Raw genomic sequence first — 27,693 nt, 5'->3', positions numbered from 1 at the left:
GAAAGTAGTAGCAGGAGACATAGAAAATATCAACAGGATTGGGCAACACAGTTTTATGAAAGGAAAATCATGTTTGACAAATCTATTGGAACTTGGGACAGGCGCAAGAGGCTGAGGGGATGATGGTTGGTTGGTGGGGTTCAGGGGCATTTGGCAAGTTGAAGGGTATAAGTTTGCAGAACTTATATTGCAGAAAGTTTCAGGATAATTTTTGTGGTGTTAGTCAAACAATTGTTATATTGAACCTGCATAACACATCGATTAAACAGTAACTGGAGTATTTTGTACAATTCTGGATGTTGCACTTTAGGACAGTTGTAAAGGTTCTGGAGAGCATGCAGTTGACGATCTGAGGGATACTGGTGTAAAGTGGAGGGGCCAGATGAGAAGTGCCTCTGGTCTCAGTGAGCCTAGTGGTGGAGCAGGAGATCAGATGTACTGATCTCATTGGCTGCATCATTCCACCACCATGAGCAACAGTGGGAGTCAGAGGTGAGCTGGGACAGCAAGCTGGAGACAGTAGGCCTTTCCCTTTGGAACAGCCAGCTGGAGGAGAATCTGATCTGGCTCACTGAACTTAACTTTTCATCTTGGCCTTTGACCCATGAGGCTTCTGAATACATTGCTTAAAAGCTGCCTCGCAAAATCATTCCATAACTCCTGAAAAAGGCTTCAGTGGAACTCTCCATAATTGTGTATTGAAATAAGTACCGCTGAGGGCATTGCTGACAAAGATTATGGAAAGGATTGATAAACACAGTAGCAGAAGGTACATGCTGCTTCAGGAGGTATTTTTGGTTACTTTGTTCCCCAGGCTCCTGAAGAGTGTCGGGAGATGCCTGTAGTGATGCAGCCATGCCACCCAGCTTCATAAGATCAACACTCAGCTAAAACATTGCAGCATAATTTCCTCTATCCTCTCAAATTGGGATGAGATCTGGGCTTATTCCCTGGTGTTGTCAGCTCCAGTGAAGAACTAAGGCGTTCTTCCAATGGTGGATAAGTTGCAGTGGAATCTCACTGCATATGATGCTACAGGAAGCTCACACTCTCGCAGATTGCACTGTAGTATAAACAAGACATCATAAAGAGGCAGATATATATGTGGAGAATACTTCAGTCATGATGCTCCAGCTGTCATTAGGCTTGATTTTCAAGCTGCTCTCTTCTTGCCTGTGAACTTGGTGGCTCTGAATGCTACAAATCTGAAAGACATTGGAAAAACACAGCAGATTGGTCAATGAAAAGACTGTAATGTGACAGTTTTGCAGAGCTTCTTGTATAATTCCTCTAGAGAAAAGAAAATAAGTGAAATTCAGAATTTATGAGTGCTGAGTGCCTCAGTAAACAGCCTTTTGGAATACAGGAGACGTAATATGTTGGGCAAGTCACCATTGCCCCATCCCCAGCTGTAGTTTCAGTCCTGACTATGCTGAGCTCCTGATCATGGTTCTGTTGTGGTACCGTATTTCATTTTTGTTAATTTGGGAGTCACAAACAATTTATTTCATGATCCAGGGAGACTCATGAAATGGATTTCCCCATCTACTTTCATACTGAGTGTTCTGCTAATATTAGAAAATGTAATTGAAAAGCAAAAGAAAACTGGAGACGCCAGACCTCTGAACTAAAAACTTAAAGTGCTTGAAATATTCAGCAGGTCAGGCAGCATCCGTGAAGAAAGAAACAAACCTTAACCTTTCAGGTCAATGATCCACCATCAGAATTGGAAGACTGAGCAAACAAGCATGTTTTAAGTTGCAGAAGGAGGAAGGGGTGAGAGAATAAAGAGAATGCCTGTGATAGGGCAGAAATCAAGGTTACCAAGGTGACACTACAGCTCCTCCCTAGGTTACCCGAGCAGTTCATGAGTTGGAAATGTGGCTGCGAACCTTGTTCCTACATGGCAGACGGTGCCTGCAGCTCCGCAGTAGCTGGCAAATCCATCCCGCCGGTCTCCCAAATGCTCCATCGTATGTACGGGTTGTATGTAAGTTGGGCGTTTGTAAGCTGGGGAGGACCTGTAATGCTTCCGGTGACATCGAACAGAGGGAAATGAATGCTTGTTATGTCAGGGTTGATCTGTCTGGAGGGGTCGAAATAGAAGAAGATGAATGAGAGCAGTTTGAGATGGAAAATAAACAACATGTTGGAATTGTAAGCTGCAGAACACAGAAGTTGCTGGAAATTTCAAATAAAGGAGAATGCCAGAGGTACGTAGCAGATCAGATGGTATCTGTGGAGAGAGAAAAACTGAGTTAAGGTTGCAGGTGGATGACTTTACATCAGAACTGGTCAGTTCTGAAGCACACAGGAAATGCTGGCTATCTGAAATTGTTGGATTCAGTATTGAGTCCCAAAGATTCCAACATATCTGAACAGAGGGTGAGGTGAAGTTCCTCAAGTGTTATATGGGGGTTCCTTAAATTGTCATCTTAAGTAGTATAATGCATTGGTGGTTGGAAAATCTAAGGAGCACAGCTACTGTCAGGATTTTCTGTTCCTATATAGCACTGCACAATGTAAATAACTGGAAATGACTAATGAGAACTATTGTATTTTCTGACACAGCTACCAGCTACCCAGTGGCTACAAGCCAGCTCCTATGGACTTGAGCCACATCAAATTAACCTCAACCCAAGAGGCCATGGTGGATAAGCTAGCAGAGAATGCGCACAACGTTTGGGCTAGAGACCGCATCAGACAGGGCTGGACGTATGGTATTCAGCAGGTAAGTCATGTCCTTTCTGTGTTTACAATGGATGTCACGTTTGGAGTTGTTACCTTGAGGGGCTTGCTGCTGATTAGACAGGGTGGAAACTATGAAAGTTGCAGTAGCCTGTGCAATTTTAATGAACCCATTGCCAGTCGAGTGCGTGACTGCAGCACTTCTATCCACCTTTCAAGCTGTGGAACTTGTGTACTTGTAGGGAAGTGCTTTTACCTTTAACACTGCTATGCTGTAGACTTTCTCAGTGGAGAACGAGGATAGGAAGTCCTAGACTGAATGGTCTTGAGCACCTTCCTGAGTAGATTTAAAGTTGTAACCAGTGAGTTTTGTCTGGGGAATGCAGCTTCTGTTAGACAGGCTTAAGGTGGTCGCACTGTAACTATTGGTAGGAGGTTCCTTTGGATTCCTGCTACCATCAGAGGCATTGCTATATTTCATACATGGCCTAGCCCACACTTTATTGTTTTAATGGAAAGGGAAGATGAATGAGAGCATTATTCTGCAAGTGGATCAACGCTTTCATTCACCATGTCCTGATCCGTAGAGTCTAAGGCACGTGATTAGTGTGGAACAGAGGGCCTGTTCTGACTGTGAGACCTCTAGTGCAGTTTTGGGAGCTATATGGATCTCTGTGTTGTAACTCATAATTACTTTAAGTATCCTCAATACCAGCATGTACAGGACAAACAAGTTTTTGGTTGCATGAAGGCAGACTAAAGCCTTCCTAATTTCACCAGATTTTGGGCTAGGTCCTACCCAGGACAAAAACCCGAAGCATCTGGATTCAGTGATAGGTTCCACCTCCATCCCATCCCACTCACACTGGTGAACTCCAAGTGGACCCTGTTTGCTTGGATTGCATTGGAAGTGTTTCACTGCAAATTCAACAAGGGGTAATTAAGTAATGAGAAGGGTTTGCATTGATTTGGCTTGAGTTCCCTTCAGATTAGGAAAGCGAATGTAATGTGGTTAATAATCTTTAAAATAGTGAAAGAACACAATAGATTTTTGTCAATTTGTTCTTGGCTGGGATATTGCTGGCATTACAAAAATGTATTGAATACTGCTAATTTCCCCACTGAGTGCCTTGCTGGGTCATTTCAGATGGCACCACATTTGTGGGTCTGGAGTCATATGTTTACCCAGATTGGGTAAGGATGGTACGCACATTTCCTTTGCTGAAGGGTAGAACAAACAGAGATACTTTTCACTTGAATCAAATCAAACACACAATATTAAAATTAAAGATCTGTCTTTTAGGAGTGAAATGATGGAAACTGTGGGCAAAATCGGACTTTTCTCCTCCAAAATATTGTGCTGCCCTGAAAAATCAAAATTTTACCGTTCGTGATCTAAAGGCTTAAGACTTAAGGATCAAACATAGGTGAATCATAACAAAGATCTTGTTGAATGATGGAACAGAATTGTAGTGCCAAAAGGCCTCTGTTGTCTCTCTGATTACAATATTTCTTTTAGCTCAGTATTTTGTTTCTAATGAAGTGATTTTACTCTGCTTCTCCACATTTATTTTGCCTTTCTTTTTGGGAAGATGTTTTCTGGGGTTTGGTGCCTATATTAAGCTGCCAGGTAGAACACTAAAATACCACTTTTACATGCTGGGAAGAGCTTTGAGCAGAAACTCAAATGGGAATTGGACCTCTATATTTTACACAGACAAAGCAACAAGGTTCCAGGCCCAGTTGGGCACGGTGTCTGTAAGCAGCAATGTTTGACCAATTTATTTGGGTCCTTTGAAGAAGTGACATATACTGCAGGTAAAGGGGAACTGGTAGATATACTAAGATTTCTCGAAGGCATTTAATAAGCTGTTCCATCAAAAGTTATTGTGGAAAATAAAAACCCATTATGTTAGAGGTAACATATTGACATAGAAGATTGGCTGGCTAACAGGAAACAAAGTGTGGACATAAATGGCTCTTTATCAGGTTGGCAAGATGTAACAAGTAGAGCAACACAGGGAACATGCTGGAACCTCAGCTTTTTACAATTTATCTAATAATTTGGATGAAGGCACTAAGATATGGTTACTAAACTGCCTGTTGGCAGAAGATAGGTAGAAATATAAGTTGTGTGGGTGACATTGGAGGCTACAAAGGAATATGGATGGGTTAAATGAGTAAGTAAAGACCCAGCAAATTGAGTGCAATGTGGGAAAATGTGAAAGTATCCATTTTGGCAGGAAAAGTGAAAAAGAGGCATCTAATCAGAATACTGAGAGATTTCAGGGCTCTGAAATGTAGAGACCTCTGAGTGTCTTAGAGCATGATTCATAAAAGACACGTGCAGGTACAGCAAGTGATTAGGAAAGTTAACAGAATGTTATTGTTTACTGATAGAGGAAATGAATACAAAAGTAGTTATATAGGACATTGGTGAGGCCACATCTGTAGTGAGTGCACAATATTGATCTCCTGATCTAACAAAGGACATTAATGTGCTGGAAGCAGTTCAGAGAAGGTTTGCTAGATTAATACCTGCTTTAGACATTTTACCTTGAGGAGTGCTGGACAGGCTAGGCTTGCATCTACTGGAGTTTAGGGGAGTAAGAGGATTTGAATCATAAAAGATCTCGAGGCATCTCTGTGAGGATGACATATGCTCTTGTGGAAGAACCTTGAGCAAGAAGTCAGTGTTTAAGAATAAGAGATCAAACATTTTGGACAGAAATGAGGAAATTTTTATTCTCTCAGGGGATTGTGAGTCTTTGGACCACTCTTGCATGAAGGTTGGTGAAAGTATGGTCTTTGAATATTTTTGGGCAGAAGAAGACAGATGTTTGATAAGCAAAGTGTAAAAGGTTACCACTGGTAGGCTGAAATGCAGAGCTGAGATTATAGTCAGATCAGCTGTGATTTTATTAACTGGCAGAGCTGATGGTCCTACTCCTACTCCTAATTTATGTGTTCTTATAAATGGTCCACACACAAGGAACTAGGTTGAAATGATAACAGGAATCTGATTAAGAACCATCAAGAGGTAAGAGGCAATGATTCCTCTGAAAAATATGATGATTTCCTCTCCGGTAATCATAATCTAAACTGGGCATTTTTCCTACTCCTCCCATATAAAAGAAAACAAGAAAACTATAAAATATTTTCAAATTTTCTTTTGACATAGAAGGAGGCCATTTGGCCCGTCAAGACCAAGACTGTTCTCAGAATATTCCTGTGAGTCCCATCCCTCCATTTATTTCCCTGTAACTTCTCTCTCAACTACCCCCCCGGATTCTCCTGCCACTCACCTACCCTAGGGGTAATGTATCAATTAACCTACCGACAGCGGGTCTTTGGGATGTGGGAGGAACCCGGAGCACCAAAGGGAAAACCCATGAGGCCACAGAGGAACGTACAAATTCCATATAGATGGCACCTGAGATCAGGATTGAAACTGGGTTGCTGGAGCTGAGTGGCAGCAGCACTAACTACTGCACTGTGGTGCCACCCAGAACATGAGAAAGCCGGAAATTGAAAGATGTCTTGGTGCCACCTCATGTGTGAAACTTGGAGAATTTCTACTTAAATGATCAGAACGAAGCAAAGTCGGACTTAATTACTTGCACTTCTGTGTAACCTTTCTCATAGCATCTTCCAAAATGCTTTAAATCAATGAAGCACTTCCAAAAGTTTTGTAATGCATGGGATATGGCAGTCAGCAAAGTCCCCAAGAATACAGTGAGGTAAATGACCTCTAATTCCATACTTTCGCATTTTGGTTAAGTAGACATTTGGGACAACTGCCTTCTTAGTCCTTAAATAATGATCTTAGTTTGTGCACTGAAAAGTAAAGCAGGACCTTGGTGGAACATCTCTTTGAAGAGATGACACTTCTAAGCATGTCCCACAGTGTCAGTGTCAGCCTGCATTTTAGGCTCGTATCTCTGAATGATGCCTTTAATCTTCTGATGCAGAGGTCAGAGTTTTGTCTCAACCAGATTCACCACTGTTCACCATCAAATAAGGGTACCATAGCATGGTGGGAAATTAAATGAAAACCTTCAGACCCTTGTTCCTTTCTGAGATTAACTCCAATTTGCCTACACCTGCATTAACCATAAGGCGATGAGTCGGAGTACAGGAAAGAGATAGAGAGCTTAGTGGAATGGTGTCATGACAACAACCTTTCCCTCAATGTCAACAAAAGAGCTGGTCATTGACTTCAGGAAAGGGGGCGGTGCACATGCACCTGTCTACATCAATGGTGCTGAGGTTGAGAGGGTTGACAGCTTCAAGTTCCTGGGAGTGAACATCACCAACAGCCTGTCCTGGTCAAATCACGTAGATGCCATGGCCAAGAAAGCTTACCAGCGCCTCTACTTCCTCAGGAGGCTAAAGCAATTTGGTTTGTCCCTTTTGACTCTCACCAACTTTTACCAAAGCACCATAGAAAGCATCCTATCTGGATGTATCACGGCTTGGTACAGCAACTGCTCTGCCCAGGACTGCAAGAAGCTGCAGAGAGTTGTGTACACAGCCCGGCGCATCACGGACACCAGCCTCCCCTCCTCGGACTCTGTCTTTACCTCTCCTTGTCTTGGTGTAGCAGCCAGCATAATCAAAGACCCACCCACCCGGGTCATTCTCTCTTCTCTCCTCTTCTATTGGGTAGAAGATACAGGAACCTGAGGGCACGTACCACCAAACTTAAGGACAGCTTCTACCCCACTGTGATAAGATTATTGAACAGTTCCCTTATACAATGAAATGGACTATGACCTCACGATCTACCTTGTTGTGACCTTGCACCTTATTGCACTGCACTTTCTCTGTAGCTGTGACACTTTACTCTGTACTGTTATTGTTTTTACCTGTACTACTTCAATGCACTCTGTACTAACTCAATGTAACTGCACTGTGTAATGAATTGACCTGTATGATCGGTTTGCAAGACAAGCTTTTCACTGTACCTCAGTACAAGTGACAATAATAAACCAATACCAATACCAAGGGCATTTTTTTTCTTGTTCTATCACGTTGTACTAAATAATTGTCAATGTTATTGGGAAAGGGCATTCAAATGGCAGTATAAGTGGCTTTGAGGGTTAATTAGATGAGTTTCTAAAGGGAAGTGATTAATGGACACAGTGAAAAGACAGACTTGTGGGTTTGATATTAATAAAGAAAGAAAGGTTAGGTGGACCTAATGCCTTTTACTTGTTCCTAGAGATAATTATGTTCAAATGAATCATGTATTACATTTTGAATTCTACCCAATCTGCTCAAAATGAAATTGTTTTTCCCAAGGTGGACACCGGTGATTTATCGGATCCTGGAGTAGAAATGAGGAGACACAGGAATTTATATGTGAGAAATGCTTTGATAAATTGTACATATTAATATTTATTGCTGGCTTAAAATAAGATCTTTCAAATACAAGAAAAAGCTGCAGTGTTTCAATGAGGCAAATTATTTATTTGACAACAAGGAAAGATTAGGACATAGAAAGTACCTTCAAGATTATAGTTTAAAGGACTTGAAATATTAGAATGATGTGCCATTCATCTTTATAAGACTAATCTCCATTAAAATTATGCTCTATTTGATTAAGAAATGTTAAAAGTCATCTTCTATTGCACTTTTGACAAAAATAGAACAGGGCAGTAAAACGTAACCCAGTACTGTGAAGAATTGCATTTGTGTGTTATGACATTTTTCATAATGTTGAACAAAAAATATTATTAGCAACTGAGAACTGGAAAAAAAATCCATTTCCTACAGTGTCTGTGTGCGTCTACTGTCACCTCCATCCATCCCAGCAACAACCTGTTTAGGTTGAGTCCTGTGATGGATAGCTTCAGAGATCTGACGAGTGGTCATTGGTCTGAGGCGTTGACACTTTTACTCGTGTCACAGATGCCGCCTGACTGACTGAATATTTCTGACATTTTCTGTTTTATTTCATACTCTGGGGATCTATCTGTGAAAATTAACAACTGCAGATGCTGGAAATCTGAAATTATACTCTGGGGATCTATCTGTGAAAATTAACAACTGCAGATGCTGGAAATCTGAAATTAAAAAAAACAGAAAATGCAGGAAACACCCAGCAGGTTAGGTGGCATCTCTTGCAGGATCCCAGACCTGAAATGTTAACTGATTCTCTTTATACAGAGACTGTATAAAGAGAATCAGTTAATCAGAAAATGTTGCAACATTTTCTCTTTTTATTCCAGAGGTAGATTTATCTGAGTTGAAATTTCTCCCCCTTGCACAATTTGTTGAAAAGAGTGTTCTTTCAGCATATGTTTCCAGCTTATGTCTCTACCTCTGATAGTCATTGGCAAATTCTTGTCTGAACCTAGAGGAACCTTATATTTCTGGTCCTTTCCGTTGAGATACTCCGGACTAAATAAACATCAAATAATTTGGAGCTCTAGAATCTTTCCTATAAAAAGTATTAAAGACAAAGGTGGGAGGATGTGCCTGAAAGCTGTGGAAGTGGGTGAGGTTTTCAATGAATACTTCTCTTCAGTATTCACCAAGGAGAGGGGTCTTGATGATGCTGAGGACAGTGTAGGTGAGGGTAATGTTCTAGAGTATGTAGATATTAAGAGAGAGGATGTGTTGGAGTTATTAGAAAATATTAGGACAGATAAGTCCCCGGGGCCTGACGGAATATTCCCCAGGCTGCTTCGTGAGGCAAGGGAGGAGATTGCTGAACCGTTGGTTAGGATCTTTGAATCCTCGTTGTCCATGGGGATGGTATTGGAGGGTGGCGAATGTTGTCCCCTTATTCAAGAAAGGTATTAAGGATAGTCCAGGGAATTACAGGCCGGTGAGCCTTACGTCTGTGGTGGGTAAGCTGTTAGAAAGGATTCTAAGAGATAAGATCTATGAGCATTTAGAGAATCATGGACTGATTAGGGACAGTCAGCATGGCTTTGTGAAGGGAAGATCTTGCCTCACAAGCCTGATAGGGCTCTTTGAGGAGGTGACCAGGAAGATTGATGAGGGTAGTGTAGTGGATGTGGTCTACGTGGATTTTAGTAAGGCGTTTGACAAGGTCAGAGGCCAAGGGATCCAGGGAGGCTTGGCCGTGTGGATTCAGAATTGGCTTGGTTGTAGAAAGCAGAGGGTTGTGGTGGAGGGAGTGCATTCGGATTGGAGGGCTGTGACTAGTGGTGTCCCACAGGGATCGGTTCTGGGACCTCTACTTTTTGTGATATTTATTAACGACTTAGATGAGGGGGTGGAAGGCTGGGTTAGCAAGTTTGCAGATGACACAAAGATCGGTGGTGTTGTGGATAGTGTGGAGGGCTGTCGAAGTTTGCAGAGGGATATTGATAGGATGCAGAGCTGGGCTGACAAGTGACAGATGGAGTTCAATCCAGAGAAGTGTGAGGTGGTACACTTTGGAAGGACAAACTCCAAGGCGGAGTACAAGGTAAATGGCAGGATTCTGGGCAGTGTGGAGGAGCAGGGGGATCTGGGGTTTCATATCCACAGATCACTGAAGGTCGCCTCACAGGTAGATAGGGTAGTTAAGAAAGCTTATGGGACGTTAGCTTTCATAAGTCGGGGGATCGAGTTTAAGAGCCGTGAAGTGATGATGCAGCTTTACAAAACTCTGGTTAGGCCACACTTAAGAGTACTGTGTCCAGTTCTGGTTGCCTCATTATAGGAAGGATGTGGAGGCATTGGAAAGGGTGCCGAGGAGATTTACCAGGATGCTGCCTAGATTAGAGAGTATGGATTATGGAGAGTATGGAGACTAAAGGAGCTAGGGCTGTTCTCATTGGAGAGAAGGAGGATGAGGGGAGACATGATAGAGGTATACAAGATATTGAGAGGAATAGATAGAGTGGACAGCCAGCGCCTCTTTCCCAGGGCACCAGTGCTCAAAACAAGAGGACATGGCTTTAAGGTAATGGGTGGGAAGTTCAAGGGAGATGTCAGAGGGAGCTTTTTCACCCAGAGAGCGGTTGGTGCATGGAATGCGCTGCCTGGGGTGGTGGTGGAGGTTGATACATTGGACAAGTTCAAGAGATTGTTAGATAAGCATATGGAGGAATTTAAGATAGAGGGATATGTGGGAGGAAGGGGTTAGATAGTCTTTGGTGTGGTTTGAAGGGCCTGTATTGTGCCGTATTATTCTATGGTTCCATGGTTCTATTGCACATCTGGTAATCACAAACACTGCCTTGTCCAGAGTGTTGATGAAAACTATTAAGCTCCTTCATAAGATGGCAGGGCTAGACACTTTGCACTTTGAAGCTCTCCCTTATCTTGAGATCCTGGAGGTCTTCACTTCAATTGTGTTGACCTTGGGACTTCGTTCTTCTCGTATCCAGATTGTTGGCAGAATTAAACCAGGTACCATAGGAATTCAAGGAAGAGAGCACTCTGCTCTTGGCTCTACCTCCATGATATTGACTTCAGGAAAGGGGGCAGTGCACATGTGCCTGTCTACATCAAGAGTGCTGAGGTTAAGAGGGTTAACAGCTTCAAGTTCCTAGGAGTGAACGTCACCAATAGCCTGTCCTGGTCCAACCACGTAGACACCATGGCCAAGAAAGTTTACCAGCACCTCTACTTGCTCAGGAGGCTAACAAAATTTGGCACGTCCCCTTTAACCCCCACCAATTTTTATCAATGCACCATAGAAAGCATCCTATCTGGATGCATCATGGCTTGGTACGGTAACTGCTCTGCCCGGGACCACAGGAAACTGCAGAGAGTAGTGGATACAGCTCAGCACATCATGGAAACCAACCTCCCCTCCATGGATTCTATACTTCTCGCTGCCTCAGTGAAGCAGCCAACATAATCAAAGACCCCTCTCACCCGGGACATTCTCTCTTCTCCCTTCTCCCTTCTCCCATAAGGCAGAAGATACAGGAACCTGAGGGCACATACCACCAGGCTCAAGGACAGCTTCTATCCTGCTGTTATAATACTATTGAACGGTTCCCTTATAGCATGAGATGGACTCTTGACCTCACAATCTACCTTGTTATGACCTTACACCTTATAGTCTACCTGCACTGCACTTCCCTGTACCTGTGACACTTTACTCTGTATTATTGTTTTTACCCTGTACTACCTTAATGCACTGTGTAATGAATTGATCTGCACCAACAGTATGCAAGACAAGTTTTCACTGTACCTCGGTACAAGTGGCAATAAACCAATATTTTTAACTGTTTTGTTCATTGGTCAACAGGAAACAGAGTAGGCGTAAGTGGTTCTTTTTCTGATTGGTAAGTTGTAATAACTGTTGTGCCATAGGGATTGGTGCTGGGGTATCAACTTATTATAAGTTATGTAAGTGACTTGGATGAAGACACCAAACTTCTGGTTGCTAAATTTGCTGATGACACATTGATTGACAGGAAAATAGGTTGTGAAGAGGATATAAAGAAGCTACCAAAGGATCTAGATAGATTAAATGAGTCTAAATCAGCGTAATGTGGGAAAATGCAAAATTGTACATTCAGACAGGGAAAAACAAAGAAGCTCATTATTTCTGAGATGCAAATGGATCTGAATGTCCTGGTGCATGTTTTGCATGATTCACAAAAGGGCTAGTACTACAAGTAATTAGCAAAGCTAACACAATATTATTGTTTATTGTTAAGGGAACTGAGTACAAAAATACAGAGGTAATGCTTCTCTTTTCAAGGCATTGGTAAGACTACATCTGGAGTACTGTGTACAGTATTTGTCTCATATAAGAATGGATGTTAATGCTTTGGAAGTAGTTCAGAGAAGGTTTACTTGACTAATGCACTGGTACCTCACTTAATGCACAGGATGTGCTCCCAAGAATAAGAGTGCTAATGGAATCAAAGCCAAAAGGTGTCATTATGTGATTATATATAGAGATACGTTTTTCTGTCAGTGTTGCTGTGCTGGGAACCTGACACCAACTCTGTGCTCCTTACTGTAGCATGCTGCTATTCTGGGAACCTGGTGTGAACTCCTGCCCTCCCTGTTCCTGTGTGCTACTGTTCAGGGAATCTGGCGTGAATCCAGCAATGAATCTCCCACAGCTCCGTATGGAGAGGTTGTCTGTGTGGGCTGGTGTTGGGTAAGCTGGGGTGAGTGGTGTGGTACTCACTGCTATGATGCTGGGCTCAGGACTGCAGCCTGACCAGCTCGGTGAGCTCAGCCGTTGCTGGAGACTGGCAGCACCTCTTTCATGTGTTAACACACCGCTTGGATCCTGTGGTCTCCCTTGTCACTTCCTGTTGGATGTGACAGAAGCTGTTGCCTTCCCCTTTCTATGATTGGATGCATGGCTTTTCCCATTTCAAGTTTTGCTCTCTGCTAACAAGTTCATTGGCGGTCAGCTTTGATCTCATCCATTTGGAGGTGATGAGAGAGCCTGTACAATCTGGGCACTCTGTCAACACATAAAACAGCTGCTGTCAGTCCCTAGAAATGGCCCTGCACAATGAATTTTCTTATCCAATCCCTTTTATACTGGAGACAGCAGAAAGCTCACCTCCTAACTCTACAAGGCTCAAGTGAGGAGTGTGATGGAACACTCTCTACTTGCCTGGATGAGTGCAGCTTCAACAACACTCAAGAAATTTGACATCAGGTTATCAAAAATTACAGGGGAATCTTGATCAGCTTGGTAAGTGGACCCAGGATTGGCAAATGGCTTTCAATTCAGGTAAGTATGAAGTGTTGCATTTTGGGAAGTCAAACCAGGGTAGGACTTAGAGTCATACAGTACGGAAACAGGCCCTTTGACCCAACTGATCCATGCCAACCAAGATTCCCATCTAAGTGAGTCCCTTTCGGCCCGCGTTTGGCCTAAACCCTTCCTGTCCAAGCACCTTTTAAATGTTGTTAATCTACCTGCCTCAACCACTTCCTCTGGCAACTCATTCCATATACTGACCACTTTCTGGGTGAAAAGTTACCCCTTTTTAATCTCTCCCCTCTCACCTTCAACCTATGTCCTCTTGTTCTTGATTCCCCAACCCTGGGAAAAAGACTGAGTACATTCACCCTATTTCTGGCCCTCATAATTTTATACATGTCTATAAGATCACCCCTCATTCTCCTACGCTCCAATGAAAAAGGTCCCAACCTACTCAACCTCTCTCCATAATTCAGTCCCTCAAGTCCCAGCAACATCTTCGTAGACCCCCTCTGCACTCTTTCCAGCTTAATGGCATCTTTCCTACAACAGAGTGACCAAAACTGAACACAATATTCCAAATGCAGCCTCACCAACGTCTTGTACAACTGCAACATGACATCCCAACTTCTATACTCAATACCCTGACTGATGAAGGCCAGCATGGCAAAAGCCTTCTTCACCATGCTGTCTACCTGCAACGCCACTTTTAGAGAACCATATACTCCGTGGTCCTACTGTTCTACAACACTCCCCAGGGTCTGACCACTCATTGTATAAGTTGAGGTGTTTCCATGCTGTAGTATTCTGACTCTATCATTACAGGACATAGCAGCCCACTTGATAGGTACTTCATCCACAACCATTCACTCACTCCACCACCGACAGACAGTAGCGCCATTTGTACCATCTATAGGATGCACTGTAGCAACCTCTACCAGCTAGAAGGACAAGGTCAGCAAATGCATGGGAACACCACCCCCAGAAGTTTCCTCCAAGCCATACACCATCCTGACTTGGAAGTATCTCTCCATTCCTTCACTGTCACTAGGTCAAAATCCTGGAACTCTCTCCCTAACAGCATTGTGGGGATACCCACACCTCAAGGACTGCAGCGGTTCAAGAAGGCAGCTCATTGCCACCTTCTCAAGGGCAACTAGGATGTGCAATTTAAATGCTGGTTCAGCCTGCGAAGCCCACATCCCTTGAATGAATATGAAAAAAAATCAATACAAAATCGGATAGCTCTGTGAATAAAATAAGAGACTAGTTCAGTTGTGAGTTTATGATCTTGGCTTGGAAGATTAGGATGATAAGAACCAACATTCGAAAGTCAATGTAGGAGTAGTCTATTGGTCCTCTTCCCGCCCCCCCCCCCCCCCCCATCCCCTCACCCTTCCCCAAAAACATAGCAATGCTGTATTTTAGATTGTAAATCAGAAATAATGAGGGCTTCTAAGAAAGGTATTGCAAAATTTGTGGGTGACTTCATAAATCTTAAGAAAGATTGGATAAATCAAATTGGATAGGTAAATTTCAGGATGAATTTATTGCATGTACAGGTTCTTAGAACAATACATGTGGAAGCAACCTGGGACCACAATATCTTGCATCTTGTTATGTACAATGAGATTAGATAGATTACTTCTTAGAATAAAGACTACAAAGTATGTGATCCATCATGGCCAACTGAAAAGGTTACAAGCTCATGGAGTTGATGGGTATATATTAGCTTGGATTGAGGACTGACTAACAAACAGAAAATAGAGTCAAACTAAATGGGTCATTTTTAGGTTAACAAACTGTAATGAGTAGAATGCCATTGAAAGTAAGGTCATACTTTATTCCAATGACATGGATGAAGGGAATAAGTTTCTTGGCGCAAAATTTACTGATGACAGGAAGAAAGATGGGAAAGCATCTTATGGGGGAGACACAAAATACAAAGAATGGGATTCATTAACACCAATTTTCATCTGCAAATTGTACAATAAAAAAATACAGATTTAAATTAGGTTGGCTCAAGCTGATGATCATTTCTGGGTGAAAATATTGGCGATGGGGGAAACAGGTACAACCTACAACCTTTGTTCAACAGTCACAAAAATCCAGAAGCATGGTATATTGAAATTGCCAATGAATCATCCATTAAGGGGTCTCCATTCTGACAGGAACGTCTTGCACAAAGCATCTGCCAGCCTCAGTTGTCAATGCTGAGGATATTTGAAACCTCATTACTGGTTGTTCCATTACTAATAACATCTTTTTGATACCATGTACATCTGGACTACAGAATTATGTCTCCTTAGAAAGGCACAGAAAGCATTTTCAGATGGTGTTTGGATGAAAAGTCTTCAACCTGAAATGTTAACTCTGTTTCTCCCTCCGTAAATGCTGCCTGACCTGCTCAGTATTTCCAGCATCTGCAGCAGTTTGGTTTCAGCATTTTCATATTCCTGTAGTATTGACAACTCACCTCCACACAAAGAGAGGGACATTTATTCTGTGGGCTGAAGTGCCCAGAGCATGAAATAACATTTGTTGTAGGAGATATTTTTAAATTATTTCAGAGCACATTGGACCAAATGTTATGATTTGAAAAGCATTTGTGATGCAAGCTGTAGCAAATACTACTAAGGTTCTACTGACAACCATCCATTTTCTGGTACTGAACACACTGTTTACAGAGATTATACAAAACAGTTCCTGGGAGCACAATCCTCCCCATCCCGTCCCCACCATCCCGTCCCCCCCCCAAACCCAACAAACATCTTAACAAGATATACCAACACGAGATTATGGATGTGCCCGCATATATTTTCCTGGGATATTAAGGCCAAGCCTGCAAGTGTACAAACCCTTCCAAAGTTGGTGATTATAAATTCCTGTGTAGGTCCTGATCATGACAAATAATAGCCTTCGAAACCATGGCTGTTGACTAAACATCATTGCTAATGTCTGATGGGCTCCCACACTCACAGTATGTTCCTTTTTATTACTCCAATGAGAAAAGTGATATTTTCAGAGATATTAGGTGAAGCTTAAATAAAGCTGGTATTCTTCAACATATTATGAATGAGAGAGATGCCTCCTGATATCCCATTTACAGCTCATTAACAGGTTGTAGGGAATTGCATGCTGAGACAGATGTATCTTCCAGAAAGGTGTAACTTGCTGAAGAACCAGATTGAATTTTCAATGCATGGTGTTTAGGTTGTAAAAAAATGACTTTGCTGCATTAATTAGACAGAGAAACCTAAACAATTGGATATATTTTTCCAATTTTTGGGAAGGTTAAATGAACGTCACTTTGTTGAAATTTTAAAGGGGTATTTTAAACTCCTGGTTCATTAGTAGGAAGTGAACCAACTGATTGTGGGTTCACCAGAGAGTTGTGTACATTCAGTACCGCAGTAAGCGAGTGCTGAACTCCTGGCAGCCTCTTTCAGATCAGTGTAGATGTTTAATAAAAGTCATCTGTTCTCTCAGAAAATAATGGAAAAAAGCCAAGAGAGTTCTTCTATCTTTTCTTCAACCATTATAACAAATGCAAAGCCGTAATGCTGGAAACTGCACTTCAGAACTACTTTATTGGCTGTATTGGTTTGGGGTGTTGTGAAGGGGATTAAATAAATGCAAGATTGTTCTTTTTAATACTGCATATTCACCAAAGAAATACAGGGGAATACTTAGCCCTTGAAATCATATTGGAATCCTGTGGGCTTTTCTATGTCCAACACCTCAGCTGTTGACTCCTGTTGGGTTGTGGAAGGGAGCCTTGTTGACAAGCTCCTTTGGAGATTAATTATTGGCATAAGTTTGCTGGTGGAAGTTTGGCTTGAAGTTGCATAATTTTTTTCCCCATTTTTTCCCCCAAATTCCTCTTAATTTCATGAAGACAAAGGATCAGCACCCTGTCCAAGTGATATTTTTTTTCAGGAGTCTAGGTGGTGGGAAGCTATGACTCTCTGTGGGGACATTTCAGAACCTTGGTTTTTTCAGCAGGATTTCCTGTAGAGAGACCAGCAATTGATCTCCTGGTTAATTTTCCAATTCCTTGGCGTCAGCATCTCATAGGATCTATCCTGGGCCCAACACATTGATGCCTCACAAAGAAGGCATGCTCGGGGCTCTGCCTCATTAGGAGTTTGAGGGGATTTGGTATGTCACCAAAGACTCTTGCAAATTCCTATAGATGTACAGTGGAGAGCATTCTGACTGGTTGCATCACAGCCTGGTATGGAGGATTGCAAGAGGCTGCAGAGGGACAACCCTTCCACAGGCACAACCCTCCCCACCATCGAGGACATCTTCAAGAGGCGGTGCCTCAAGAAGTCAGCATCTATCATTTAGGACCCTCACCATTCAGGACATGTCCTTCTCTCATTACTACCTCAGGGAGGAGGTACAGGAGCCTGAAGACCCACCCTCAATGATTCAGCAGATTTCTGAATGATTTCTGATTTCTGAATGATCCATGAACACTACCTCATTATTCCTTTTCTTTTGCACTATTTCTGTAATTTATGGATTTTTATGTCTTTGTACTGTACTACTGCCACAAAACAACAAATTTCACATCATACGTCAGTATTAATAAATCTGATTCTGATTCTGACTCAGCGTTGGAAAGGTTGATTTGAACTGCCCTCTGGTAAACTCAGAGCAGCTGACCCAATATAACTGGAAAATAACAGATGGGACCTTCTGGTTTATTGGGAATATTTGGGTGCTGCCTAAACTAACTTAGCTTTCAGGGGAACTCCCATACACTTCCCCAATGGTCTGCTAATGACCTGCCTTCCCCAGGTGAGTGTGCCATCCCCAGTGCCAGCCCTCTGGTCTGGGTTGAAGAGCAGCTCAGGACAATTACCTCACCCACCCCAGACATTCTCTCTTCTCCTCTCCCATCGGGTGGAGGAAAGTTACCATCTCTTACCTGCGTCTACCTATCACCACCTTGTGCCCACCCCACCTCCTCTCTTTTGTCCATCTATCACTGCTCTGCTTTCCCCTCCTATATATTCAGCTTCCCCTTTTCCTATCGTCAGTCCTGAAGGAGGGTCCTGACCCGAAATGTTGACCACCTGCTTTTCTCCAGGGATGCTGCCTAGCCCGCTGAGTTCCTCCAGCATCATCAGGTTTTTCATCCCAACATCAGCATGCTGCCGCATACTGCTGCCCCAGGGTCTCATGTATTGCAAACAATTATCTTATTGCCTCATGTAGACTTGTGAGCAGATTGGATCTGATGAGAACTCGTTTGCAATTAGCACTTAATCACACATCACACCTCATCTCCCTGTAATGAATCACACTTGGGCAACTTTCTTCCTCAACCCCTCCCCAATGCAAAAACTAATTAATGAGTGTGACATGCATGACACCAAATCCCAAAAGTTACCACAGGCAACACTGGTGTTTATTTTATTACAGGATGTCAAAAACAGAAGAAACCCTCGCCTAGTTCCATATACCCTGTTGGATGAGCGCACTAAAAAGTCGAACAAAGACAGCTTGCGTGAAGCAGTTCGCACGCTTCTTGGGTATGGTTATAATCTGGAGGCACCAGACCAAGATCATGGTATGTGTCATTTCTTTCTTCATACAAGATTATGCATTCAAAATGAAGGATTGTCAGCTTTGTCTTTGCAGGTGAAGCCATTTGCTGTATATGTTTGGTTGGTGTGTATTTTGTTAACAGCTGTTCCCTCTTTCCTCATTGCTTCCTGCACTGAAACTGAACTGAGAATCTGGTTGCAAATTAGATGTCAGGTCTCTGCTGTTATTGCGCTTGAGCTGATTGTTAGGAGGTGATCGTAAACTTTTCTGCATCACCTTTAGAAAAGCATGTGCACCCATATTTGAGTTTCTCCTTCAGCAGGGCCTAACTCAGAAAATTATTGAGAAATAAATTGTTGGTCAAAGCCAGCAACTGACTGATAGGTAGACATTTCTGCAGTCTACATATAAACTATAGATTAATTATATCAAATGACAGATATACATTCAGGAACCTCTGACAAAGCCAGCTGATTAGCAGCGATATTTGATACGTGGAGACACAAGAGACTGCAGATGCTGGAACCTGGAGTGAGACATAAAGCGCTGGAGGAACTCAGCAGGTCAGGCAGCATCCATGGAGGGAAATAGACAGCTGACATTTCAGGTCCAGACCCTCGTCATCCAGGACATGCCCTCTTCTTGTTACTACCATCAGGGAGGAGGTACAGGAGGCTGAAGACCCACACTCAATGTTTCAGGAACAGCTTCTTCCCCTCCACCACCAGATTTCTGAATGGTCCATGAACCCAGGAACACTACCTTGTTATTTCTCTTTTGCACTATTTATTTATTTTTGTAACTTATTGTAATTTTTATGTCTTTATGTCTTGCACTGTACTGCTGCCACAAAACAACAAATTTCACGACATATGTCAGTGATAATAAACCTGATTCTGATTCTGACCCTTTATCTGGACCAATCATCTGACTGGCCTGCTGTGCCATTAACAGAGGGCATGAGTCAACCACATTGGAGGCTCTGTGGTAAGACAGCAGAGCTTTGATCGCATCCATTGGTTGTTGCGCCCAGAGCAGATTTACTTCTCTGAAGGACATCAGTGAACCAGATGGGTTCTTATTACAATCTGTTAGTTTTACAGTCAACGTCACCAATGCTTACTTTTTCTCTTTCAGGTGTACTAAATTGCTTGAAGTTAAAGTCCCCAGATTCTGGAGTTATGTTTTATTTAAATCTGCTTTTGGAATTTGGGCATTCAACAATGGCAAGGCCAGCAATTATTTCCCTTCCCAGGCTGCCCTTGAGAAAGTGCTGGTGAGCTGCAGGCCTTCTAATCATGGTCCTCCTCACGTGCTGTCAGAAGGCAGTTCCAGGATTCGAACATGATGACGATGAAGGACTGGCAGTATATTTCCACGTCAGCATAATGTGCAGCTTGCAGGGCCACCCGCTGGTGGTGGCACTCCCATGCACCTGCTCCTTTTGTTTCTCCTCATGGTAGAGGTTGTAAAATTGGAGGTGATGTCGGAATAGTCTTGGTGAGGAACTATGGTGGATTTTGTACACTGTGTACATTGTAGCCTCAGTGTGCCAGTGGTAGAGAGAGTGAACATTCAGGTTGGTTAATCAGATGCCAGTCATAGAGTCATACAGCATGGAAACAGGCCCTTCGGCCGAACTAGTCCATGCTGACCAAGATAGTCCTATTTGCCAGCATTTGGCCCATACCCTTCTAAACCTTTCCTATCCATGTACCTGTCAAGTGGGTATTTTGTTCTGGATGATGATAGTTATTGATGAGTAAGTGCTGCTTGATAGCACTGTCAATGACAGTTTCCATCACTTTGCTAATGCTTGAAAGTAGATAGATTGGGCAGTAACTAGCTAGTGTGGATTTGTCCTGTTATCGTGAACAGGGAACACCTGGGCAATTTTCCATTGTTGGTTAGGTGCCAGTGTTGTAATGGCGCTGGAACAGCTTGCATAGAGGTGCAGCTGTTTTTGGAGTGCAAATCTTCAGTATTCACGCTGGGATGTTGTCTGGTTTCGTGGTCTCTGCTGTAGGCTCAGTCATTTCTTGATATCATGTGAAGTGAATCAAATTGGCTGGAGGTTGGCTTCTGTGATGGTGATGTTCACAGGAAGAGGAGGAGTTGGATCAGCTATTGGCACTTCTGGCTGAACATAGTTGCAAATGGTTTGGCCTTTAGCACTCACATGCTGGGCCCACCATCATTAAGAATGGGGATGTCCTTGTAGCCTTCCCTACCTGTTGGCTTGATGAATTGTCCACTATTATTCATGACTAAATGTGATAGGACTGCAGAGTCCCCAGAGGATATTAGTGAACCAGATGGATTCTTATTACAATCTGTTAGTTTTACAGTCAATATTACTGATACTTAATTTTTTTTATTTCAGGCGTACTTAATTGCCTGAAGTTAAATTCCCCAGATGCCTTGTTGGAATTCAAGCTGGTGCCTCTGGGTAAACTTTCCAGATCTCAGGATATTAATCCAGTAAATTAAACAGTGCATGAATAAGGTCAGCCCTGAATTGAAGTTCAGCTCTGTTTACCTTTTTTTAATTTATGCTGCTTGATCACTTAATAAAAATCTACTAATCTCCATCCTGGAAGTTTGAATTGGCCTTGCATCTACATACTTTGAAGGAGATAGTTTCAGATTTCTATTAATCTTTGTGGGTAAAGTCATAAAGATTTCATTGTGCCTTCTTGCTCTAAATTTCCCCACCAGAGTTCATGCAACCCATTAATTTTTTATTATTTTAAACACCTCATTCAGATCACCACTTCCCATTCTAAATTCAAGAGAATATAGTATAAACAGGCCTAGAAATACATTTGTGTAGCGCAATGCTACTCCGCTGTTATCAGACTCATAAGATAAAGATGAATTCTTGATCTCCTAATCTACCTCGTCATGGCCCTTACACTTTGTTTGTTTACTGGCACTGGACTTTCTCTGTATCTGCTACACGATATTCTGTATTCTGCATTCTGTTTTCTTTTCATTACCTCAATGTACATATGTATGATATGACCTGCATGGCTGGCATGCAAACGAAGCATTTATCTCGATACATGTGACAAGAATAAACCAGTGTACCAATGCTTTTGAATGCTACATGAAACAATTTACTCTAAAATCCAGTTGTTGGGTCCTTAATGTACTGGCTGTGCAGTTTGGATCCTTGTGTATGAGGCACACACAAACACATGGAGGTCACTGGACATGTGAACGCTGTTCAGTGCACAGTTTGACACCATCACCCTTGAAGTCCTGACATCCCAACTTGAGGTATCACCTTCCCTCTCTGTCCTCCTCATCATGGCCACAATCTAATGGCCCTATACCTATGACCTACCTGATCGCCTCTGTTACCATCATAAAGACAGAGCTTGGTGCGAGCAGGAGGTTCTTTGTGTGCGTTTGCACTTGTAAGTTCTGTCTATTGTGTATGAGCCCTCGGTGCCCTGTGTGCAATAGAATATTATTGGGGGAGAAAACAGATGTGGGACCTCGTGCCATGTTGATTTAACATAGCTTTTGAGGCTTCAAGGAATTTCTAGGGCCCTGTCATTATACCTTACTTTTATGCCATGGCCTCATCCTGTTAAATCTGTGCTGTGCCTCCTCCAAAACCAATTGATCATTCTTGGGGTGATCAAAGCAGAGAATAACACTCCAGACCTTGCCCAACCAAGACTGCTTATAGCCAACTCACACTTTCCCCCTCTTGGAATGAAATAAATGGCCATTTTCTATTTTTATATCTGTGCAGCAACTCTTTGTAAACTCCCTGCATTTTTTTTGTAGTAAAAAATCAGCAAAAAGATTTTTTTAAGAAATGAGAGCCAGAAAAAATCTGGAATCAAATGTCAGTCTCAGTAATCATTGTCGTAAAATCCCATCTGGATCATTAATATCCATCGGGGAAGGAAATCTGGAAATTGCATGTTAGAACTCTTTAACATGAGTTTTAACACAAGAGTGATCATCATCTGTTGAAAACCCACCCTCACGATATTGGAGTGGGTGTGACTCAGCTTATCTGTCGCTTTTGATATCATAAATGTGTCAAGCTCATCTTATGGTTACTGATGGAAATTCGAGCAATAACATACAGCCCACGAGCTTTGTTTTTAACTCCCAGTGAAAGAAGGAGCAAATCCTGCAGCAGGTTGGCATCAATATGCAAATTAACAGTTGCGTTATGGGACACCAATGTATAACTGTATGCATCTGCCTGCCCAGGTTTTTAATTCTCTGCATGTTTCACACATTGTTGTTGGTCTCACAGTACATATTGCAGCTATGTTTCTGTAGAGAAACATCTTCGTTCACAAGTCCATCAGGCAGTGGTCAGCATTAAATGTCCTGCAGCCCTGTAGGAGAAAGGTGGGGTGGATCCTGTGGGATGGTTTCCTGAGCAGACTGGTAAAGTCATTTGACAGAATGCCTCCTTGCCAGAAACTCAGAAACAAGCACCTAGACCTTGCTTGGCTGGCAGTGAGAGGGGCCCTCCGTGTCAGATCCTTCCTGCACAGCTGGAGTCTCATTCTCACTACATGCTGCCCTCGAGATGGCTGCAGTGCAAATGAGATGATTGTCCATCCCCCCTCAGTCAATGCGTTTGCCAAGAAGGTCTGGAAAAAGATGGAACAGTCCCTAGTGGCTGCGTAACAGAGGACTCTATGATCTACAGGCAGTTCCCAGGAAATGTGACAAGCATCAAGTGCTGCTGAAAGCTTAATGACTCAGTTTGGTCTGCCTGAAACTTGTTGGTTTTCCAGTGTGAGGAGATGTCCGTAAGTGAATGCTGCGAACTGGTACATTCCAAGGTGCAGGTGTACGTGCTGAGGGACACACTGAAGCTCGGTGGAGCCACCACAAAAGCTTTCTGGGGAAGGACCACAGTCTAGGGTCCTGCCACAAGTGGACACTGATGTGCTGGGCCCTGTGTAACAGCTTCTAAAGCATTTCATGAGCATACTGCTTAAGGAGGAAATGTGAGTGGCGTTGATACACAGTAGTGTACGGATTGATTTGATGACACAATGAATGTAGAGAAAGATGTCACAGAGTCAAAGAGTCATGGATTCATACAGCATGGAAACAGGCCCTTCAGCCCAACTCGCCCATGCTGACTGTGTTGCCCAGTGAGCTAGTCCCATCTGCCCGTGTTTGGCCCTTAGCCCTCTAAACCTTCCCTATTCATGTATTTATCTAGATGGCTTTTAAATGTTGTCATTGTGCCCACCTCAACCACTATTTCTGGCAGCTCATTCCAAATATGCAGAATACTTTGCGTGAAGAAGCTGCCCCTGATGTACCTTTTAAATCTCTCGCCTCTGATCTTAAAGCTATACCCTGTTGTTTTTAGCACCCCCTTCCTGGGAAAAAGACTGTGTGCTTTCACCCTGTCTATGCTCCTCATGATCTTATATACCTCTGTCAGGTAACCCCTCAATCTCCAACGTTCCAGGGAATAAGGTCCTAGTCTGCGCAACCTCTCCTTGTAACTCAGGCCCCCAAGTCCAGACAACATCCTGGTAGATCTTTTCTGCACTTTTTCTAGTTTAATAACATCTTTCCTACAACAGGGCAACTAAAATTGTACACAATACTTCAAGTGTGGCCTCACCCGCATCTTATATAACTGCAACATAATTTCCCAAATGCTATACACAATGCCCTGACTGCTGAAGGCCAACATGCCAAATGCCTTCTTCTCTGTACTGATTATATTTCTTGTATATATTACGAATGAAGTATATTTTTGAAATAAAAAACTGCAGCAGTGTCTGATAGCGATGCCTTCTGTGGTCTTTGCAGAGGGACGAGTCTGCCCCTCACAATGGCTTGGCACGATTTGCGAAAGGAAGCACTTGATTGCAGCGGCAGGGATTGTGGTCACATACACGAAAGACGTGAGCTCCCCCTCCCGTTCCCCTGTGTTTCCCCTCACTTCCATGGCAGCCTTTTAAGCTGCTGTATCGTGGCTGCTGTTGAGAGTTCTTTAAGGCTGAGACCTGCTTCCCATGATTCCCAGTGGCAAAGCCACGGCAGCTATGACTCTTGCGGGCAGTTGCAGGTCACGTTCCAATGCCGTAATCAGGGTGAAAACCACCCTCGTGATACGCTAGGCATAACACCAATTTATCAAACCAAGTAAGGGTGAAATCCAATTTCTCGGCAAAGTATTCCCTTCTTTCAATTAAAGAGAGAAGACACAGTGCCATGCGACACATAAACAGGCCCTTCAACTCATCAATTCCATGCCCATTTACACTCATCCTATTTTAATTTTTCCCACATCCCCATCAACTCTCCCAAGGGTCTGCCACTCACCTGCACACTTGGGACAATTTATAATGGCCAATTAAGCTGGCAACCTACCTGTCTTTGGGGTGTGGGAGGAAACCAAAGCAGCCAGAGGAAACCCATGCTGTGACAGAATAACGTGTGAACTCCACACAGACAGCGCCACAGATCCAGATTAAGTCCGGGCCACTAGCTGCACCACTGTGGTACCTTATTGTTGAAAAATAAAGGAGAAGTTCCCTCACGTCATGCTTGATTCAAGATTTTCCAGTTTCCTTTGTCTCTTTTAAAGAAAATCATACAGATATTAGAGATATGGTAAATAGAAGTCAAGCACACCATAGCAAATATCAGAGAAAAGATCAGACTAATCTAAAATAATAAGTGGATATTTTGCAGAAGAAACCTCCCATGTACAGTGCCTATAACTCATAGCAATGAAGAAATAGCAAGGAATCATGTGTTAATAAGTAGCTATTAGCTGTTATGGATGGAGACATTTGCAGTTTCTATCACAATCTATCTCCCTGCCACTGACATAAGATATAAAATGTTCCCGAACCAGAAGTATGTCTGTAATCAGAACTGCTATGCCGACGTCTTTGCGAATTGGAGCCTGCTGTAAAAGCTTGATTATCCATGGCATCGAGATTGATTTCAACCTACTTTCTGGTCTGCCAAGCTTTTCCAATTGTTTCCAGCACTGTTCCTCAAAATATTATTGGTGATTATCGGAAGAGGAAACCTTTAATGTTTGGTTTAAGTCAATCTGGCTCCAACATTGTTAGAACCTCATTTACATTTACATGGTCTGCCTTTTAGACACAATTAACAAGCACCCAGTTGAGATACTGTTTTATGCAGATTCCAGCATCTGTAGTCTCCTGTGTCTCCAAAATACTGTCTTATGCCTGATGTTGTTTACCACACCTCCAACACGCCTCATTTTTTAACCAAATGACCTCCTGCATTAAATTATCATTTGAAATCCTGTGAAAAAATTAGGACAGAGAAGTGGATTTGATAAAGCTTAATTAGAGATGCAACATGGTTGAAAACATCTGGATGTTGTTCAATTTGAGGCTGGCATGAGAAGGGATGGTTGGTTTGTTCCAGGCTTGAAGTTGATTGTGGCACGGAGGCACTTTGACTTTAATTCAGCACTTCCCCACAAGGTTTTACTTTCAGTCAGTACTAAATGGATAGGGTAACAAAAGGACGAGCTGTTCTTTATTTTCCCTTCTTTTTGTTTAGGAGTGGGAGGTCAAAGTCAAAAGCATATGCACAAGTACTGTGAAAACTTGTCAACAATTTGGGTTGAAACCCTGCATCAGGACTGAGAGTGGAGAGGTGAGATGACCAGCATAGAGAGGAGAAGGGGATTGGCAAGAAAGGATTATGAGTGGTGGTCTGAGGAGGGGTGTGAGATGACAGGAAGATGGTGCCAGGTAGGGGAGGTGAGTGGGGGTTGGAAGACTGTGGCGGGTGAAGGGAAGATGAAGGCAGATGGAGAGAGGAAAAAGTAAAAACAACAGATGGAGCCAACTTGGGGGCCACAGTCTTCCAACTTCACCCCCACTCACCTCCCCTACTTGGCACTACCTGCCTGTCATCTTACACCCCTCCTCAGTCCACTAATCGCCTCTGAATCCTTCCTCGCCCCTTCTCCTCTCTAAGCTGGCCATCTTGCCTCTCCACTCTCAGTCCTGATGCAGGGTTTTGACCCGGAACATCAACTATTCCTTTCCTCCCACAGATGCTGCTCAACCTACTGAGTCCCTCCAGCAGATTGTTTGTTGCTCCAGATTCCAGCATCTGCAGTCTCTTGTGTCTCCTGTGAAAACTGTGCTTTCTAAATTGAAGGACGTCATTTTTCTGCAGATTTGGTCCACCTTGTTTGCCAAGCCCAGAACTGTGGATCGACCTCCTGAGTATTGCTATGAGGATCCAGGGAGAAAAGAGCCTCACGTCTCCATGTGCGAGAATTTCACTTCCCACAGGTGTTGGGAGACGAATCCTAAGCCTACCATTAACTACTTAAAGAAGAGCTTCCAAGCATACTTAATGATCCCACCCAGTGGTTCTAAAAAGCCTACTTCTGTGTTTTATGCTACTGCTTTGCAGAAATAAGTCATGAGAAGGGTCAACCTGAAGCTCTAACTCTGTATTTCTCTCTCCATAGATGCTGCTTGACTTGCTGACTATTTCCAACATTTTTATGTTTCTATTTCTTCCTTGTGTTTTTTATTGGTAAATTGCAGCTGCCCGATCTGCTCAGTCAAACAACGCGGCTCAGAGATTTCGCATTTTCCGTGCGGAGAAAACCTATGCAGTGAAAAGCGGGAAGTGGTACTTTGAGTTTGAAGCGGTGACTGCAGGGGACATGCGCATCGGCTGGACCAGACCCGGCTGCCGCTCGGATCAGGAGCTTGGGACTGATGACCAGTCCTTTGTGTTCGATGGTTTCAAGGTGTGTATTC

General features: G+C 42.9%; 1 protein-coding gene across 4 annotated transcripts in view; it reads left to right on the top strand.

Moving 5' to 3' along the window:
• Window positions 1–27,693, top strand: part of ryr2a (ryanodine receptor 2a (cardiac)) — a 587,454-nt gene that overhangs the window by 282,474 nt on the left and 277,287 nt on the right. For all 4 annotated transcript variants that reach the window (XM_052011297.1, XM_052011295.1, XM_052011296.1 and 1 more), the window contains exons 24-26: window positions 2,572–2,731; window positions 18,779–18,926; window positions 27,475–27,683. In XM_052011297.1, the coding sequence (XP_051867257.1) occupies window positions 2,572–2,731; window positions 18,779–18,926; window positions 27,475–27,683 (517 nt within the window). The remainder of the gene's footprint in view (window positions 1–2,571; window positions 2,732–18,778; window positions 18,927–27,474; window positions 27,684–27,693) is intronic.

The sequence above is a fragment of the Pristis pectinata genome, chromosome 3, assembly GCF_009764475.1.
Source record: "Pristis pectinata isolate sPriPec2 chromosome 3, sPriPec2.1.pri, whole genome shotgun sequence".
NCBI classification, from domain to species: domain Eukaryota; kingdom Metazoa; phylum Chordata; class Chondrichthyes; order Rhinopristiformes; family Pristidae; genus Pristis; species Pristis pectinata.
This window is presented reverse-complemented; position numbering and strand designations above follow the sequence as displayed.